Raw genomic sequence first — 19,249 nt, 5'->3', positions numbered from 1 at the left:
TGTCCTGAGCTCAGTGGGCAATCCATTCCAGAGGGTTGGGGCTCCCACAGAGAACGCCCTCCCCCTGGGGGTCGTCAGCCAACATTGTTTGGCCAATGACACCCTGAGGAGGCTGACTCTGTGAGAGCGCACAGGACGATGGGAGAACGGTTGGAGATGGTCCTGCAAGTACCCCGGGCCTAAGCCATGAAGAGCTTTATAGGTGAGCACCAGCACCTTGAAACGTATCCGGAGTGCTACTGGTAGCCAGTGCAGCTCACGCAGGAGAGGTGTTACACGGGAGTATCTAGACGCCCCCGTAACTACCCGCGTGGCTGCATTTTGGACTAGCTGAAGCCTCCGGACACATCCCAAGGGCAGCCCCATGTAGAGGGTGTTACAGTAGTCCAACCTAGTTTTCATGCAGATGTTTGGGCATCTTCATGATATCACCTTTGTGGTCCAGGATAGGCCATTACTGTGACTTAACTGTTACTTCAGACTTACTTTGAAAGCTGTGCCTACAATTATATTTTCTTACTACATCTTACTACATCAGTGTAACTTTTATTGTTCATATGTTCAGGGTCCTTTACAAAGCACAAGAGCAAGTATCTTTGCCTAGAGAGAGTTATTAAAATCTATCTAGCTATCCATCATCTATCTATCTAAGCTCACATATAAAAAATTAAAATATTCTTTTAGTGAAACTGCAAAGGCCTGGCTGATTAAAGCAAAGTTCTTGATTCCTTTCTTGAAAATGAAAAGAGTGGGTTATGAGCACGCTTCTCAAGGGAATGCATTTCATAGCTTGGAAAGTAGAAGAAATCCCTCTCCCGCATACAATGAATGGTTCTCAGAAAATAAGTCCATTTGCAAGAGCGCCTTTCTTACTGATCTTAATATCTGGATAGGTTCATTTTAAGACAGGCAGTCACTCAAATATCAAGGTCAAAGCAATGTCGAATTTCAAAGAATAAACCCATCTCCTTAAGTGAAGTCCAGAAAATAATTGGTTAACAAGGCAGGTGTTTCCAATAAGGGCACATCCTATATTTATCCATACTAGTGACTGGCATGGCATGCATATGTTTGGTCAAGGTTTGCCACCGTTAAAGCATCAAGAAGTATCAGTTTACCCGATCTTAGCATCCCTTTAAATAATGAAGTACACATTTCCAGTTGATGAAGGTAGTTGATATCTGTGCTTTCACTGGTTTTACTGATATTGTATAATGGTTGCTTGACAGGCTAAGCATTTCTGTCTTCCAAGATGCAGCCTCCAAATTCTTATACAGTCAGTTTATCCACAACATTAGAGTTGATCATTGCAAAATTTATGCTAAGGATAAATCTGTGCTTTCAACTTCTAATAATATGACTGGATGATAAATTGTTCAGACTGCATATTTCACCTTTTTTTACCCTTATAATTGATGCATATTTACTGTACTCAGTTCAGAAGAGTTTATTTCTCTAAGTACCGAATCCATTAATTAGGTTTTAGATTAAGGCTTTAAATAAGGCACACACTTGCTTTTTTGTTCACTTGCTACAATATTGGAGATTTCTTATGAACATTTCTGTATAGAAATGTTCTTTATATGCTAAAAAATGTTCTTTATATGCTAAAACATACATAATTATATTCAGTGGACATGTGCAACAGAAGGCCAGTTACTTTAGGGCTGTGAAACGTTCCAAAAATACATGTTAAAAGCTTTTGCTTTTCAACTCCAAGAAATAATTCAAATTATAAAGCAACATTGCTGAACAAAGTATTGCTGTGCGTTAAGTGCATGTCTTGAGTGCAAGTGAGTTGAATAGAATAGAATCAATAGAATAGAATAGAATAGAATAGAATAGAATAGAATAGAATAGAATAGAATAGAATAGAATAGAATAGAATTCTTTATTGGCCAAGTGTGATTGGATACACAAGGAATTTGTCTTAGTGCATACACTCTTGGAGTACATAAAAGAAAAGATATATTCGTCAAGAATCATAAGGTACAACATTTAATGATAGTCATAGGGAACAAATAAGCAATCAAATCATATTAGGAAACAGTCAATATAAATCTTAAGGATACCAGCAACAAGGTTACAGTCATACAGTCATTAGTGGGAGGATATGCAGTGACCGATATAAATTACATGATTCAAAATACATATGTGTGTGTATGTATGTGTGTATATATTGTATATATAAGATTATATTATACTATTATTGTGTTATCACAAATAGTGACAAAAGGTAAATTTATCCTTTAGTGATTAATAAATACTTATTTATAGCAAGGTCTTCAATTTCCCTACAGTTGTATTTGATTTTCTATTGTAAAAATTTTGAACCAGATCTATGTATCATTTCTTTTTTCCTAAAAAAATGTACCATCTTCCTTTCTTCTGAATGAAAATCATAGCAGCCTCTGAAAACTTAATAGGAAGTCGCTTGATCTTTTGAAATATGGCTACAGGATAGGCTTCTGTATACATATCTGTATTTTCCAACTCCTCATCAAAGTGAAGTGACTGTTTTGGCAGGTGATTTGGTCTATCACAAAGGGTAGCATGTTGTTAAATTACAAATGTTTTATTGTGGTTTTACTACCAGAGTAGAAGTGGACACTTTGAAAAATTCAGATTTCAAAATAATTATTAATAGACAGTGCTGTTCATTTTGATTTGAAAATTACAACAAAATGCTCTGGGTCAGCCAAGTGTGCAGATAGAGTGACTGTTTTTACAGGTTGAATGATGTTCATGTGGTTTCAAATGCATAAACAAAACTCTCTTGCCACACACACACTTTGATACACATTTAGTAAGAAGTACAAGGTATTGATGTTTTTGTCAGCGTTAGTGGGAATGGTCAAAATCAGAGGTAAGTGAAGTTGACCAGCATTTTTGCTACTATGTAGATCCACATGGTTTGCATGTGAAAGGAAAGAAATAAAGTAGCATCTGTGCATTCCAAAGAAATTACAACCTGGAAAAAATAATTTGTCAAAAATTCTTGAATTTGTCCATCCATAGAATAGTTCTAATGCAAGTACCTATGATTCAGATACTTTTCTAATAATTTCTGGTATTAAATTTTGATGTATCAGTTAACAAAATGTCAGGGCTATGTTCAGTTCAGACATATTATCTAGAAATAAATGGTGAATGCTTATTAAATCTCTGGGTCAGTTTTAAAATTCTTTTTAAGCAAAAACTAGAAGCCAGGCTGTATTGGAGAGTAACATGTTATTTGCTGATTAAGAACGAAACCAACCTCTGTAAAGGATATGTTATAAACCACAGATTAAATGCCTCAACTTACTTCCTTATTTGGATATCTGTGGATTCTGTTTTGAGATGGTTGAATGTTGCAAAATGAATTTACTAATTTCCAATAATTACAGAAATTGAAATAGATTTTCAAGTCCTTTCATATATTACATATCGCAGTTGCTTCGTTTTGTTAAATCGCAGTTTCAGGAGTTTTCAGAAAGTTTTAAAATGCTTCATTCCGTTATTCATCTATGAATTATATGATAAGAGCCAACCCAAATGATTATTTCTTCATGCATTTGGATATACACAATAACAGCCAAATAGGAAAATATTAACTCAGGAAACAATGTTGTAGATATTATTGCTAGCTCATTATATGTATCATTTAAGCTTTCTTTCCATACCATGAACCAGTTTTTATTTTGGAGATGGAGATAGGCAACCTTAAGATTGCTTGGGACTTCCTTAATATTCCTTAATATATTAGAAAAACCTGGAAGGAGCAGTGGGTAGGCTGATGGTGCAGATGAGTGGCCTTGAGACCTTGGGTTTCATTTTATTTGGCATGCTTATAGTGTTTGTCTTCATTTCAAAGTATATCAAAAAGTATTTTGGGCATATGTTAGGATTTTCACACGTAGTTGCTTCAAAATGGCAGAAAATCATACTACTATTTTCAGAATTGGGACAACGGTTTGCTCTGGGGTCCCCAAAACAGCATGACATTATAACAGTCCAATACACATAACAAGTAGGGAAAATCTAATTTTATCTGTTCATGAGTTGTCAGGGTCTACATTTATTACTCTTCCATAGATTGCATTGTATTGATTTTTAATTAAGAGCTATGGTAGCTCAGTGGTTAAAATGCCGTACTGCAGGCTACTTCTGCTGACTGCCAGCTGCCAGCAGTTTGGCAATTCAAATCTCACCGACTCAAGATTGATTCATCCTTCCAAAGTCAGTAAAATGAGGACCCAGATTGTTGGGACAATATGCTGACTGTAAACTGCTTAGAGAGGGCTGTAAAGCACTGTGAAACAGGATATAAATCTAAGTGCTATTGCTATTTCAGACTAAAATCAAAACAAGACGTTATTAAATCAACACTGTATAGATTTACATAAAGATATACTTAGATTTACATGAAGATATATATTAAAAACATGCAGACAAGACTTAATTGTTTTTAAGTTAAGTTCATTATTTGCAAGGGAAGGCTAGAGTCATAGAAAAAAGTTGTCTTTGTTAGGTTCAGCTTGTAGCTTACTCCTAACTTGTTGGTCAGGCAATATATCTGTTTCTTTAAGAAACAACTGAGCCACGTAATCAGGGTTTGCTGAACCCTGTAATTAGGCTACAGTGCATACATAAGCAGCGCAGAGAAGCGTTCTTTGTTCCTGATTGTTCCTGTTCCTGTTGCTTCCTGCGTCTTTTTGCTGGTTGGTGCTAGACTGGATTGTTATATGGTACTGTATACCGAGAGTTACTAAAGTCTGTTTGCTTTGGTAAGGGAAGATACTTACTGGACTGATATTACTGTTTATGACCTTGGACTGTTTTACCTACACCGAGACTGCTTATTATCTTGTATATAAAGTATTTTTCTCACACGAGCTGCATGTTTATCTCCTTCCCTGTGTGTTTCTGCTCTGCTCGTTGCACAAGCAACAAATACTTTTTACACACACCCTAACATTGGTTATGGGCCCAGAACGTTCCAGGGCTCTTTAATTTGTTTTTGTGGAAGTGAGAAGTGCAGGCAGTGGGTGTAGTAGTCAAGATGATGGCTTTTGAGCAAGGTACAAGTTATTCTACCATAACCCGGTTGGATGTACAAACTATGTTACCTGGTCCACAAAATGCTGTCTACTTTTGCGAAAAGAAGGACTGTGGGACATGGTTAATAATCCACCGGACATAACTGCATTGAATGCTGCTGACGAAGAAGATGCCAAAAGGATAGCGAAGTTTCACAGGGACAACGAACGTGCTTTATGCATCATTGGCCTGACACTGGGAGACCAGCAACTTGTCCATTTCCGGGGCGAAGAGTCTGCTGCGAGGTGTTGGACAAAGCTAAAGAAGCCCTACGTTCGTGACTCTGTGGGTGTCCATATCTACCTGACATGGAAATTATTTCGCTTACATCTTCAGAAAGGAGGAGACATGATGGCTCACCTGGACTCCATGACAGGGCTTTTCCAGGAGCTACATGTGAAAGACCTTGTGTTTACTGAACTGCAGCAAGTTTATATTATTCTTTCATCGTTGGATGACAGTTATGACTCTTTTGTTTCATCATTAGAAGTATTGTCTAGAGATGAACTAACATTGGCCAGTATAACTGGTAGGTTACTGGATGAGGCCAAACGTAGGCAAGAACGAGACCAGTTAAGGATGCAACAGCAACCAAAAGTGGAAGCTGTATATGAGAATGTCAATATTGTTAAACGCTGTTATGCATGTGGGGCTAAGGGGCCCATTGCAAAATATTGTAAAAATAAGAAAGAGTCTGCTAGAAACTCTGCTAAACCCAGGAAAGGGTGTAATTTAGCAACCAGTTCATCTGTTAATATAAGAGATGATTGGTGGGTGATTGATAGCGGTGCCTCTCAATCCATAACAAAAAACAGAAAACTGTTTCTAAACATGAAGAAAAGTACTAAAAAGGTCAAATTAGCTAATGGCTGGAATGTGACTGTAGCTGGGGAGGGACTTGTTCAATGTTCTATTAGTAAGCACCTTTTACCCATGCTTTATATCCCTAGTTTGAAATATAACCTTTTATCTGTAAAGTCATTACTACATTCTGGGTTTACAGTAACTTTTAAAAACAACAAATGTTTGCTGGAATGTGAAGGCACTGTAGTTACTGCAGAATTAGAAAACGACTTATTTGTCATTAGGGATAAGTCATTACTGTTAGTTAAGTCAAAAGCTAAATTTGGAAATGTAAAGCCGCATGATGAATGCGTACATTTACTACATAGAAGGCTTGGTCATCTGAATTTCAGGTTGTTGCATTCGACTGTTAAGCAGTCTAAAGGCATTAAGTTAAGGGCTTGCAGCAAATACCTGAACTGTAATACTTGTAACCAGCAAAAAAGTAAAGTTACACCTGCAAACCGCTGCAATGGGTTTAAAACAACTAAACCTTTGGAGGTAGTCTTTTTAGACTTAATAGGGCCAAAGAAACCCAGTTTAAGGGGAGCATGCTATATTTTGAGTATAGTTGATCACTTTACCAGATATGGTTTTTGCTACCTTATGAAGTCCAAAAGTGATACATTCCAATGTATCACAAACTGGCTTCGTTTTGTAGAAAGGAAGCAGAGGTTTAAGGTGAAATGCATTGTTACTGACAATGGAACTGAGTTTACTAACCATCAGTTGGCTAAGTTTTTGAAGGATGCTGGGATACAGCATAAACGTTCTGCCCCTTTTCAGCCGGAACATAACGCATATATAGAACGAAGAGGCCAGACCCTACAAGCTATGACTAGGACTATGCTGGCTGATGCTTGTTTACCTGATAAATTGTGGGGAGAAGCAATATTATGTGCCAATCATATTTTAAATAATGTGGTGCACTCCTCTACAGGAAAAATTCCTTTTACTTTATGGCACGGGAGGAAGCCTGATTTAAGTTATATACATACTTTTGGTGCACCAGCCTGGGTGCATATACCAGTTAGTCAGAGAAGGAAGGACCAACAGAGAGCAAAGAAAATGATTTTTGTTGGCTTTGAGGCTAACCATAGGTCCTATAGGTTCTGGGAAAAAGGAACAACAAAAGTTTTGTGTAGCGCTAGTGCTAAATTCCTAGAACATGAAGGCTGAGACAGGTTAGAAAAAGCAGACTATGGTTTTACAGATGTAGATGTTAAGGTAGACCATATTCCTAATGATAGTTCATCTGAGATGGATGATAAACCATCTATTAAGGTTGAAGAACAGGAACAGGAATCAGGGTTAGGGGAGGATGAACCCAATATACCTGATGTTAGTCCTGTTATGCCTAGACGATCTTCCAGGGACCGGCATCCACCAGGTCGCTATAAAGCCACAGTGGTTTGCCAAGTAGATATTGAACCATCCAGTTATCATGATATAAAATTATATCCAGAAAAAGAGCAAAAAGCCTGGCAAGAGGCGATGGATAGAGAAATTGATTCATTGAAGAGGCTTGGTGTCTATGAAGTTGTAAGAATACCACCAAATGAGAAACTTATAGGCTGTAGGTGGTTCTATAAGGTAAAGAAAAGTGTAGATGGGGTAGTAACCCATAAAGCTCGGCTTGTTGCACAAGGGTTCTCACAGACAGATAGAGACTATGATGAGGTTTTTGCTCCAAGTCTACAAGCGAGCACTTTGAGAACGATGTTGGTTTGGGCAGCTAGAAATAAATGCTCTATTACTCATATAGATGTCGAGACAGCTTACTTGAACGCTCCGTTGAGGCATACAGTATATATGAAGAAACCTCCTAGTTATGATACACAGGATAGCACTGAGTGTTGGAGGCTACAAAAAAGCCTATATGGTTTAAGGCAATCAGGTTACGAATGGAACCAATGTATAGTGCAGGAATTACATAACATTGGGTTCTATGAGGGCGTAGCAGATAAATGTCTGTTTAAAAAAGAACAGGATGGATGTGTTTCATTCTTGTTACTCTTTACAGATGACATTGCCATAATTACCAGAACTGACGCTGAGGCCAGACAGATTATCGGTCAGTTGCAAACAAAATTCAAACTTAGAAATCTAGGACATATACGGCATTATCTAGGGCTGGATATCCTGAAAACATCTAGAGGATTTAAAATTTCACAATCTAATAAAATCTGCAAATTGTTGAAAAAATATGGGATGGAATTATGTAAACCTGCCAAGACTCCTATGACACAAGAATTCCAGCAGGATAGTTTGCAGAGTCCACAGTTCAGTAAAGAACTGTATCAATCATTAATAGGCAGTTTGTCGTATTTGAGCAACTGGACACGGCCTGATATAGCTTTTAGTGTTAATCAACTAGCACAATATGGTTCAGAGCCTACTGATAGGCATTGGCAAGCTGCAAAACGTATTCTTAGATATCTTAAAAGAACGTTACATTTTGCTATGTATTTAGAACCAAATGCCAATATGGTGTTAAAGGCATATGCTGATGCCAATTTTGCCAGAAAATCTACGTCTGGAATAGCAATCATGTTGGATAACTGCCTGATTGGATGGAGATCAATTCGCCAGAAACACATCAGTTTGTCTACCATGGAAGCGGAGTTTTCTTGTCTATCACTTACATGTACTGAACTGATTTATTATAAACAGTTGATGGAAGATATTGGATTCAAAATGGACTATCCTATTACGGTTTATCAAGATAACCAGGCAGCCATTACAATGGCAACGGATCTTGCTGTAAAGACAAGGATTAAATACACTGATATACGTTATCTGAATGTTCGGCAATGTGTTAAGGATAACATGATTACATTGGAATATTGCGCATCAGAGGACAATATTGCCGATAATTTTACCAAAGCGCAAGGTGCCATTAAACACACCAATTGTTGTGAAAGATTTGGATTAAGAATGTGAAATGTAACTGATACCACTGTACAATGTATGATTTGGATGTGTATTTTTGTTTCTGTATCTATTGTGTATATTGTCCTGACCAATGGGGAGAATGTTAGGTTCAGCTTGTAGCTTACTCCTAACTTGTTGGTCAGGCAATATATCTGTTTCTTTAAGAAACAACTGAGCCACGTAATCAGGGTTTGCTGAACCCTGTAATTAGGCTACAGTGCATACATAAGCAGCGCAGAGAAGTGTTCTTTGTTCCTGATTGTTCCTGTTCCTGTTCCTGTTGCTTCCTGCGTCTTTTTGCTGATTGGTGTTAGACTGGATTGTTATATGGTACTGTATACCGAGAGTTACTAAAGTCTGTTTGCTTTGGTAAGGGAAGATACTTACTGGACTGATATTACTGTTTATGACCTTGGACTGTTTTACCTACACCGAGACTGTTTATTATCTTGTATATAAAGTATTTTTCTCACACGAGCTGCACGTTTATCTCCTTCCCTGTGTGTTTCTGCTCTGCTCGTTGCACAAGCAACAAATACTTTTTACACACAGCCTAACAGTCTTGTTGACTTCGTTTATTATTTAGTTGTTTATTATTTGATGATACTTTAATTCAATCTAAGTTGACTTGGTGCAGGTACAGAAACATTCAAATAAATGAATTGATTCTTTTCCTGATTGTATTATTAAATTTTGATCATATTGATTTCATGGTAATCAATGTAATTAAGAATGATAAACTTTTAGTAAACTACCATTACTGTATTGGTTCTGGTACACAAGTCAACATGATTTGTAACCTGTACATGGACTAGAGTACCCAGATCAGCAAAAATTGACTGTAGGAATGGGATACTGATCATATATAGTTGCTAAACAGATATCTTCTTACCTTGTCCCCTTTACCACATCTAAAAAGTTAGAAGAGTTGACACAATGTGGTGGGGATCTGGATAGTAGAGATTAGTAATTTATAATACATATGAATATTACTGTTCATATAAATGATAGTCATCCATGATGTATAGGGATATTATTAGTTCTAACTGCAAACTTATTTTAGAAATATATGACTGGATAGCTGTTATAAGGACATTTCAGCTTTTGCTTTGGGATAGCCTATCTCCAACAGACCTTCGACAAGAAGGTCTGACCCTATCTGGCCCTATCAGAATATATTTCTCCAACTTTAATGACGAAGCAATTCTGTTGAACCTGTATCAATATGGTAAACCTGAAGCTGGAGGAATATAGTCTAAATTAAAATTCCTGCAATTATTTATTGTAGGAAGTGGTCCAGACAAAGAAAATGGAGCTCATTAGCATTGGTTCACTCATTTATGTGTTGGCACCAGCCCTGCTAAACCAGTTAACTGAAGATAGAAACTTGGGGCTCATCCAGTCAGCCACTTTAATATGCTTGTTTCCAATCCACATGCCAGCATAAAGTATCCTGGCAAAATTTGCTCTCTCCTGACAGCTGTGCTATAATCTATCTCAGTGATGAAACCTGTGAGCAGTTGTGTGTTTATGTTTGGTATGTGACAAGGTAAGAAAAATAATGGGTGAATTTCCTACACATAGTAAAAATAACCATCAGTTGCTGCCCTTAACATGGAATGGGGCTAGGGAGAGGTGAGTTTTGACAAAGGATGTAATCCATGGATTTAGCTATTTGTCCTAACCTGATCTTCAGGAATAGAAGTCTTTCTGCCTTTCTTCTTCCTTTTACAAGAAAGCCAAGCTCTGCAGCCAATTCGCAGGGTGGAAAAGGGTTTTCCAGCCCTGAAGAAGAAGTTGCCCTATTACAGTGATGGCAAACCTTTTAGACACCGAGTGCCCAAACTGCGTGCACACGCGTGCCCAAACTGAAAGGTGCACGTGTGTGTGAAGGTGCAAATGTGCAAATGCGTGCATGCAGACATGTGCATGCACTGACATGCCCTTGTGCATGCACGCATACGCAGCAGAGACCTGAAGACCAGCGTGAAGCAGGGCATCCCAACACTGGCAACGCAGCAAATGGTAAGATCTTTTTTTTTCATGAGCTTCTGTTTCAGCGTTTGCAGGGAAACAGAAGCTCACAAAAGAAATGCCACAGAATCTGACCTGGGGCCACGGCATGCATGGCAACAGAAAGGGCTTTGCGTGCCATCTCTGGCATGCGTGCCATAGGTTCATCATCATAGTCCTATTACATTAAGGAGACCTCTATCCACCCCAGAATTGATCCTTCTTGTGCTCTTTTTCATTTCCTCTCATTCTGTTTCTTGTGCTCCTTCTTAGTCTTAGTCTCTCTTGTTTGATTTGTCTTGCTCTTTCATGCCCTTTTTTTCACTCTCTGTCTCACCCTGTCTGAAAACAGCTGATGAGTAAGCTGTTTGTAGGCTCCAGCAGATGGACTCCCCACTCCTGCCATTTTTGTTCATCCTCTCTGCCACTCTATCATGAGCAGAATGGCAATCAAAAGCTGCAGTAAAAAAGGGTCTGCATTACTCTACTTTCCTATGTATAGGCTCTAAATAGCAAACATAAAGTCACTGAACAAATGAGAAAAGAAAATATGATTAAGCTCGGAAAGATCCTCTCCTCTTTTCTCTTTGACGGTTAAATCCTCCCCAGGGAATTGTCAGGCTGAAACGTATGGCTGTGTATGCAGCGCTTGGAAGAGGCCAATTAGAGATACAGGTAGACCCCCCATCCTCTACTTCACCTCAGTGGTTTTTGAAACACCCAAAGTTGTGCTTAGAGCAAGGCTTTTGTTGGGTGAAGGTGGAGAGCACCACTTCAATGTCATATCAGGTAAAAGCAAAATCAGGCCACCTCAGCCATGGTTAGGGAGGCATCTTCAAGCACTGTTAAGACACACAGATGAGTCTTTGTAATATAGAAATAGATACTGGATCAAACTTACAATCAGTAAATTTTAGGCTATTTTTTTCTGTCGATGCAAGATGGCATTTAACATTTTGGATTTTTATGTGTCTTTGGCTCAGGGTGAGAAAGCTGTGTCTAGTTCCATAGTGGGTACAACACAAAAGAGAGGGTTGTTGATTTTATTCTTTCCTGGTGAAATAAATGTCAGGAGGTTTTGAGCCATAAAAATGACTTCTGTTGTGTCCTGGCAAGCTGAGACTTTCATACTGCAATTGCTACAGCAAAGAATCCAAATTCTGCAGAGCCACAGTGACCTTTTCCAAAGATACTTTCTCATGGGAATTTGAGGCCTAGTTAGAAACCCAAATCCACATATGGCTGACCTTTTTGCATTTTGGTGTGAAATATGACCTTCCATTACTGCTTGGGGGTTCTGCGCATTTTCAGCTTGGTGTGGGGCCAATATTGGCAAATTGTCATTTGCAACATAATTCTTGCTTGAACAAGAAGAGTTTTCTGCCCTTTTCAAGCCAAAGAAAGATCATAGCATCTCTATCGTACAAACACACATGGCAGTCAGAAGGACTTCTGCCCAAGCTACACAACCATTTTTGGCTTTTGAAAGCACTTATGACTGATCTTCGGAAAAAGAATTAAATGTGATACACAACACTTTTATGTAGAGTTTTATACATTTCATATTGTGCTTCTAACAGCAGCAACACGTTTCCAGCTCTCTTGTGGAGCATTAGCAGGCTTGAATTTATACATGTATGTGTTGCTGTGCATTTTCTAAGACAAGTTTTTGCTAAGTATCAAATAACTGCAGTATGCAGTTATTTTGGATTTATTCTAACTGTACCAGGAAAAAAGTCATCCTATAATATCTCTTAAAAGGTTTGTTGCTAGACAGGATACTTTATCTCACTTAGCAAAGAACAAAATAAGTTTAAAATTAGCAAATGCTTTACATAGTCTTCTAATTCCCACCCATCCCCGTCTGTCACTGTTGCTTCAACAGTTGCTTTTTAAAGGATCTAACTCACAATTAATACATTTTTATTGTTGCTATATTGAGAATAAAGTGTTAACGGAAAATTGGGGAAGGAGAGTGTGCAATTGAGAAACTAACTAATTCAACTTGAGGTTTCCTACAAAATATATTTCTGTACGCTTAAGCCTCCTTGCATCAGCAAAAACATTTTTCTGAGTTATGGATTACTCCATCTACATTCAGACTGTAAAATCAACAGCTGACAGACTCAAATATAAAAAGGGGGATGAGGTCTGTGTTCATGTTTTCCATAGCTTTCAGTCAGCCTGACTCCAAAGATAAGTCTCTGTAGTTTTTCTTGGCAACATTTTTGAAAGTAGACTTACTACTTACTGCCTTCTTCCAAGGGGAGGGGAAGGGAGAGAAAAAGAGAGAGACTGACTAGCTTGCAGTACCCCAGTTGGTTTGGATGTCTAAAGCAAGACTAGAACTCAGGTTTTTCTGCTTCTAGTCTAGTGCCTTAATAGCCAGACCTAACCCACTATCTCTGTATCTTTAGGTTTCTTTTAAAATAGTCACAAAGACCGCAACTGCAGCAACTGGGGAATGGGGAAAACCAAAACCAAGGATAGATCTTTCTCTTTTCTGACCATATTACTGATATAGATTCTTTCACCAGCTGCTGTTTACCTAAATGGGGAAATATGTGTGATGGCTGTATATATTTTCCAAAATTGTAGATTGCAAGAGAGACAAGGGCAAGTGTGTATGTAAAAACAGTAGGGTCAGGGTTAAATTCCTTATCATCAGTGCTTCAGTTCTGGTCCAGTTTGGGATCCTCATGGCTGCTTTTATTTTGTATCACATTGTGAACTGATGCAAGATAGGAATACAATTAGGCAGCAGTTAAGCACGGTTCATTGGGGTGGGGGGGGGAGAACCTCTGCATTGGGATGTTGGTTGTTCCAGGAAGACATTGATGGTCTCATTTCAACACTCTTAAGTCAGTTCTGGTGACTGAACTCTACTTCAGAGTTCAGGGCCAAAACAAGAAACCAGCTCCAAAGTTCTGGTTACTATGAATCCTGTATGAATCTGGTTTACTTCCAGCCAGGGCCATCTGCAGGATATGGTTAATAAAAGAATCATCACAACAGTACCACATTAAAAACAGAGAGACCTGATGGTGCAGTGCTTAAAGTCCAATATTGCAGGCAAACACTGCCCACAGCCTGGAGTTCGATCCTGATAAGAATCAAAATTGACTCTGCTTTCCATCCTTCAGAGGTCGGAAAAATTAGGACTCTGTGTGTGTGTGTGTGTGTGTGTGTGTGTGTGTGTGCGTGTATCAGTGAAAACACAAGATATAGCAATGATTTGTTGAACTGCAAGACCATGGAGGTGCATAGATGAAGTTGAAAGACATGCTGCTTGCATTTAACTACTTAGCAGTGGAATTTAAGAGATGTTTCTTAGATTAAATTAAGACCAGTGATAAAGCTGGATATTATAGCTGTCTTGCCTACTCTGAGTAGCAATGATTCCATTAATTTTGAACAATGTGACTTTCTCAGAGCTGCTGTTTCAAACTTTTTTTGTTGGTAATGGGAAGCATTTTGTGCTGATAGTGCTTTTTATGGGCAATAAAGTGAGTGGTACAGAGAACAATTTGTGAACAGGGGATTAAACCATGTTGATCATATAAGTTAAGCCAGTAGCAGGATTTAATTTTTAATATTATATCTGCTCTTCTTTGAATATGTAACTATATTTGATGCTCATGCTTTATTAGGGTTGGGGAATACTTAGAAATCCTGTAGTTAAATATTAATTCAATATACAAACACAAATGCTCCAGTCCCTGAGATGTGACCTTAATTAAACCTTAGTGAATTCTCATATGTGATTTGGTTGCCATCTCCCAGGCTTATATGTGGATTAGTTTTTACTAACCAGCAGGTTTTCTATTTCAACGTTATCACAAAGTATGCGTCTTTGAAATAGTACTAAAGTGCAGTCTAATATGTTTACTGTGATATAAAAGGCTTAGAAAAGCATATTTCAAGGGGAAAATAATTTAAGATAAAGTTCTTGTTGAAACTGAAATGAAACTTCTTAATAATCAAATGTACTTCTGTTTGTTTCCCAACTTCTACAGTTACTGGCTAACCAACAAAGTTTACATCAAGCGACCCAGCACTGGACTCCTTATGTATACCCTCGCAACGAGGTTCTGTGATGAAATTCACCTTTATGGATTCTGGCCCTTCCCAAAGGATATAAATGGAAAACCAGTCAAATATCATTATTATGATGACTTAAAGTACAGATACTTTTCAAATGCCAGTCCCCATAGGATGCCATTAGAGTTTAAAACACTGAACATGTTACATAATAGAGGAGCACTTAAACTGACCACAGGGAAATGTATACAGCAATAATGCACTAGTCAAGTATCAAGAGAAATACAGGAAATTCAGATTTTATAGAACAGCAGTGGGATCCAAGCAGTGGATATAGCCCAGTGCACTGTACCAAGCCATCAGAACATAAGGAAGTGCATCAAGTCTCTATTACCAGCTGTTGTTTTACCTGTTGAAGTGCTAAATCTTGAGTGCAATGTTTCAAGTAAGTGCCACTTTTCCTAAGAACAAATCTTGAATGTATACAATCAGTAGTGTTTACAAGATCCAACAATGCATTCATCTCTTGTTAAAGAAGCAAATGATTTGCTCGCTGCTCATTTGCCTCCGCACAAAGTCCAAAGGAATACCCAGGCATTGAAACGAAGTGAAGTCGAGGTGGAATTTGGAGAGCAGTAGATCATATCTCAAAGATCAAACAAGACATCTTGGTCGGAGGAATGCCTAACTTTGTATTATAACCTCTTCCTCTTTTTCTTTCCTGTTTTTCAGATTGTCATGCATTTATCATAGTGTTTGGGTATTGGAACTCTGTAAGGGATTTTAAAAAGACAATAATATGAACATTCTAAGTGAACTTCAAGAAGTGGTCTTAGAGGAATGTCTTATTTAAAAAAAAACAAAAAACGAAGTCAAAATCGATATTGTATCATCTTGTTCAGCTTAACCTTAATTAAAGTCAAAACTGGCTCCATGGGAAGGCTTGTTGATGCTGTGGTATGCAGAGCCATTCCCCTGGTTTTGCAGGTCACAGAAGGTACTCTACGGTAGCCTTAACCACTGACAGGAAGATGTGGTGCTGGCAAGAATGATACTTAATTATAAATCCTTCTTTTAGACAAAGTGGATGGTGGAAAAGTCCTCTTAGAGAGACTGTTTTGAGCAGTATTTTTTTTAAAAAAGTATAATTTGAGTATTAGGGCTTAAGAATTTCCCAGTTGCTTTATGTGCCACGCAGGGTCGCCGTATCAGTGAGATGTGCAGCATAGAAATTTAATAATAATAAAAAATGTGCTTCTGTTGGAGGGATTGATAAATACATGTTCAAATAAAAAAACATTCTTCCTGGTTTGTTCTGTTTTAAAGAAAAAGCAGTTGTAAGATCCTGATCCAGATGGTATGTTTCATATCGGGGCTCATGCATCTATTCTCAATTATTTTTTGCCTCAGACAGCAGCAACCGAAGGAAAAATTTTCAAACAGAGGCTGGCTTATACCCTGAAATCCGAGAGGGAACATGTTCTGGCTCAGGGCTTCGTATGGTTTTGACTTCAAACTGTCATTTTGAAAACAACTATTTTAAGCATGTTTTTAAAGCACATTCATGATAATAAATCATATGGTTAAGGTCAGGAGTATGGGGAGACGATGACAAAGGGTAAGGTTTTGATTGTGTGGCTGCAGCCACAATATTGACGTTTTTTGGACTGTTACCGCTTCTGCCATGGCCTCTAATAGACAAGTTAGATGGAGAAGAAATCCATGTAGTTTGGCCCTATGGCATAAATTAATCATCTTCAAAGCATTTCATATTTTGAGCAGTTATTAAAGCAAGATTGTTTCCTTGTATGGCATATGAAAAGAATACCATTAACAAGCAGGTGCCCTTACATTTGGTACCAAAGATTATGCTGATTTTTGTAATTGATGTATTTATTTACCTTGTATTTACAAAAACATGTACATTTAGTGCTATCACTGTGTTGTTGTACTGCTGAGGAAATTGTTTTCAATCATCTCTGTTTCCGTTAACTTAGTAGTTAGATTCTGTTCAAATGACAAATTCCTTAACTTGTCTTGGGTCTGTTTTTGAATATTTTATTGAATATTGAATATTTTATAAACAGCAAAACGGAGTCTTCTTCCTTCTTAATTAGAATGTGCCCATAACTTTCATTAATCAAAATAGGATAATAGAAATAATGAAAAGGACATTAATATTTATTTCAGATTCTGTACTGGCAGCTTTCCCCACTATTTCTAGTTTCTTTACAGTATATTCACTATAGTGCTGGACAATATCCCTGGTTTTTTTGACCTAATAATAATCTGATAAATAGTAAATGAAAAACCTCACTGCTGAGTTACTTTGCCTTTCTGCTTTATAGAAGCTTCCTTTTCTACTACAATTTTGAAGAATTCTATTGTTGCACTTTGCTTCGAAAGGTTTTCTAAAGAATGATTTAACAGAAGCGCTAGCGTCAAGCAGGGTTGTACACAGAATAGCTGCAAACCTTAGTATTTGAAGCACATTTAATGACTGGTGTCAAAATTGCTACAGGGTGAACAGAGTACTTATTTCTTTGTCTCCTCATTTATCTCCAATTTCTAAATAAGAGCAAAAGGAGAAAACCGCTGAAAAGCAAACACAGAATACACTTTAATTGGATCTTATGAAATAGAACATATAAGGAAGAATGGGCTGTGGATGTCATTTTCTCACCAATGGAAAAATCATGCACTTCTACGAGAACCTTCCAGGTCTTAAGTTCTATTCTCACATTTTTCCTTTCTGCCTACCTATTTGTGCCTACATACATACATACATACATACACATACATACATACATACATACATACATACATACATACATACATACATACAAGATGGTCACAGGGCTGCTGAACCATCTATTTTATGGTTTGACTTCATTTCTGGCTTAAAACCTACCTTATTAAAATCAGATATTCATCTCTTCCACTTACTAATGAACTGCCAATGCATCACTGTCTTTTCAGAAGACCATAAGAGAAACTTTGATGGATCATACAAATATTCTGTCTAATCCAGCATCCTGTTTTTCATAATAATGTCTTTGGAAAGCTCACTGACATTTGTCCTCTCCTATAACTTGCTGTTCTTTCTCTTCTTTTTGATTAAGGCAAGGATGAAGTTATTTGAGCTTGATAAAGTGGATGGGAAATGTAAACAATTCACAACAACGTGTTGTTTGTGTTACTGAGCTTGAGTAGCTGGCTTGTGAGAAATGTATACATGCCAATGCTAAGAATTTAGCTATTGTTGCTTTTTCATTCGAAAAAGTATTTGATTCCTGAAGTATTATTTTAACTGGTAGCTATTTTCTTTTTCTTGTTCTAAAAAAAACCAAACAAAACAAATTTGTTGAAGTGATGTTGCACAAACTTTTATTTTGATGAAGCATTAAAGCTAGCAAATTATACTCTTGTTCACTCAGTAAATAAGATTGATCTTCCTAACAAAAGAAGTTTAATTTGTATTTATGGTTATTTACAGTATAAGCTCGCTTGTTCGCAATACAGTGAGAAAATAAACACATTAAAATAATTAAACAACAACAATCGATTGTTGTAGGATTTTTCTTTTTAGTTTATAAAAATGTAAAAGGGTATATTTTGCAGGCTGCAGTACTCACTTTATTAAGAATGATGCATGCATTTTTAAAAAATGCAATTTTTGACAGAATAGACTATACATTTTAAAATTTACAGGCAACCATCTTACGGATGTTAAGACTAGTGCCTTTATAATCAACTTACTTTATCTTGAATATTAACACTCACTTATCACTGGTTTGTACTATTCTTTCCTTATACAAGCTATTTCAATATGTCCTATATGCTTAATATATTATAAAGAAAGGGCTAAAAATACTGATTAAAACCCATTTTATGTTTTTCATCTCAGGGAAATTTAATTTTTCCAAATCAAAAAAGAAGAAAGTTAGAATTAAAAAAAGATTAATATATATTGCTACATTACACAATTTTAAAAAATCAACTGTTCTTCATTATAAGATATTAAAATCCTATGTGTAAAATAAGCGTCATTGAAGACAGTAAATACATAAACATGGCTAGATTTGGACTATAAAAGAACAAAACAGAATAAACCTGCTAAGTTAAAAATAATTAAAAGTGATTAAAACTATCAGAAAGTTTCTTAAGACCACAATACCTTCAGAGCCTTATATGCATTTCCTCTATTATGTTTGAAATTATTTACAAATAAATTGACATCTCTTCTTTATAGACGGTGTCAACTTGCTCATCTTCCTCTCTTATTTTATATATGATAAATTCAACTCCTAGAACTGCCTTGCCTCTTCTTGATTGT

At 37.1% G+C, this 19,249-nt stretch overlaps 1 protein-coding gene across 3 annotated transcripts in view; it reads left to right on the top strand.

The window, feature by feature from the left end:
* ST8SIA4 (ST8 alpha-N-acetyl-neuraminide alpha-2,8-sialyltransferase 4) overlaps positions 1–18,855 on the top strand; it is a 97,122-nt gene extending 78,267 nt beyond the window's left edge. For all 3 annotated transcript variants that reach the window (XM_034440740.3, XM_034440741.3, XM_034440743.2), the window contains one exon: positions 14,889–18,855. In XM_034440740.3, coding sequence (XP_034296631.1) covers positions 14,889–15,171 — 283 coding nt within the window. In that variant the 3' untranslated portion in view covers positions 15,172–18,855. The remainder of the gene's footprint in view (positions 1–14,888) is intronic.
* The last annotated feature ends 394 nt before the right edge of the window (positions 18,856–19,249 follow it).

The sequence above is a fragment of the Pantherophis guttatus genome, chromosome 2 (assembly GCF_059756535.1).
Source record: "Pantherophis guttatus breed Tessera chromosome 2, ASM5975653v1, whole genome shotgun sequence".
Lineage (NCBI taxonomy): Eukaryota > Metazoa > Chordata > Lepidosauria > Squamata > Colubridae > Pantherophis > Pantherophis guttatus.
Note: the sequence above shows the minus strand (reverse complement) of the source record. Positions and strands in the feature narration are given on the sequence as shown.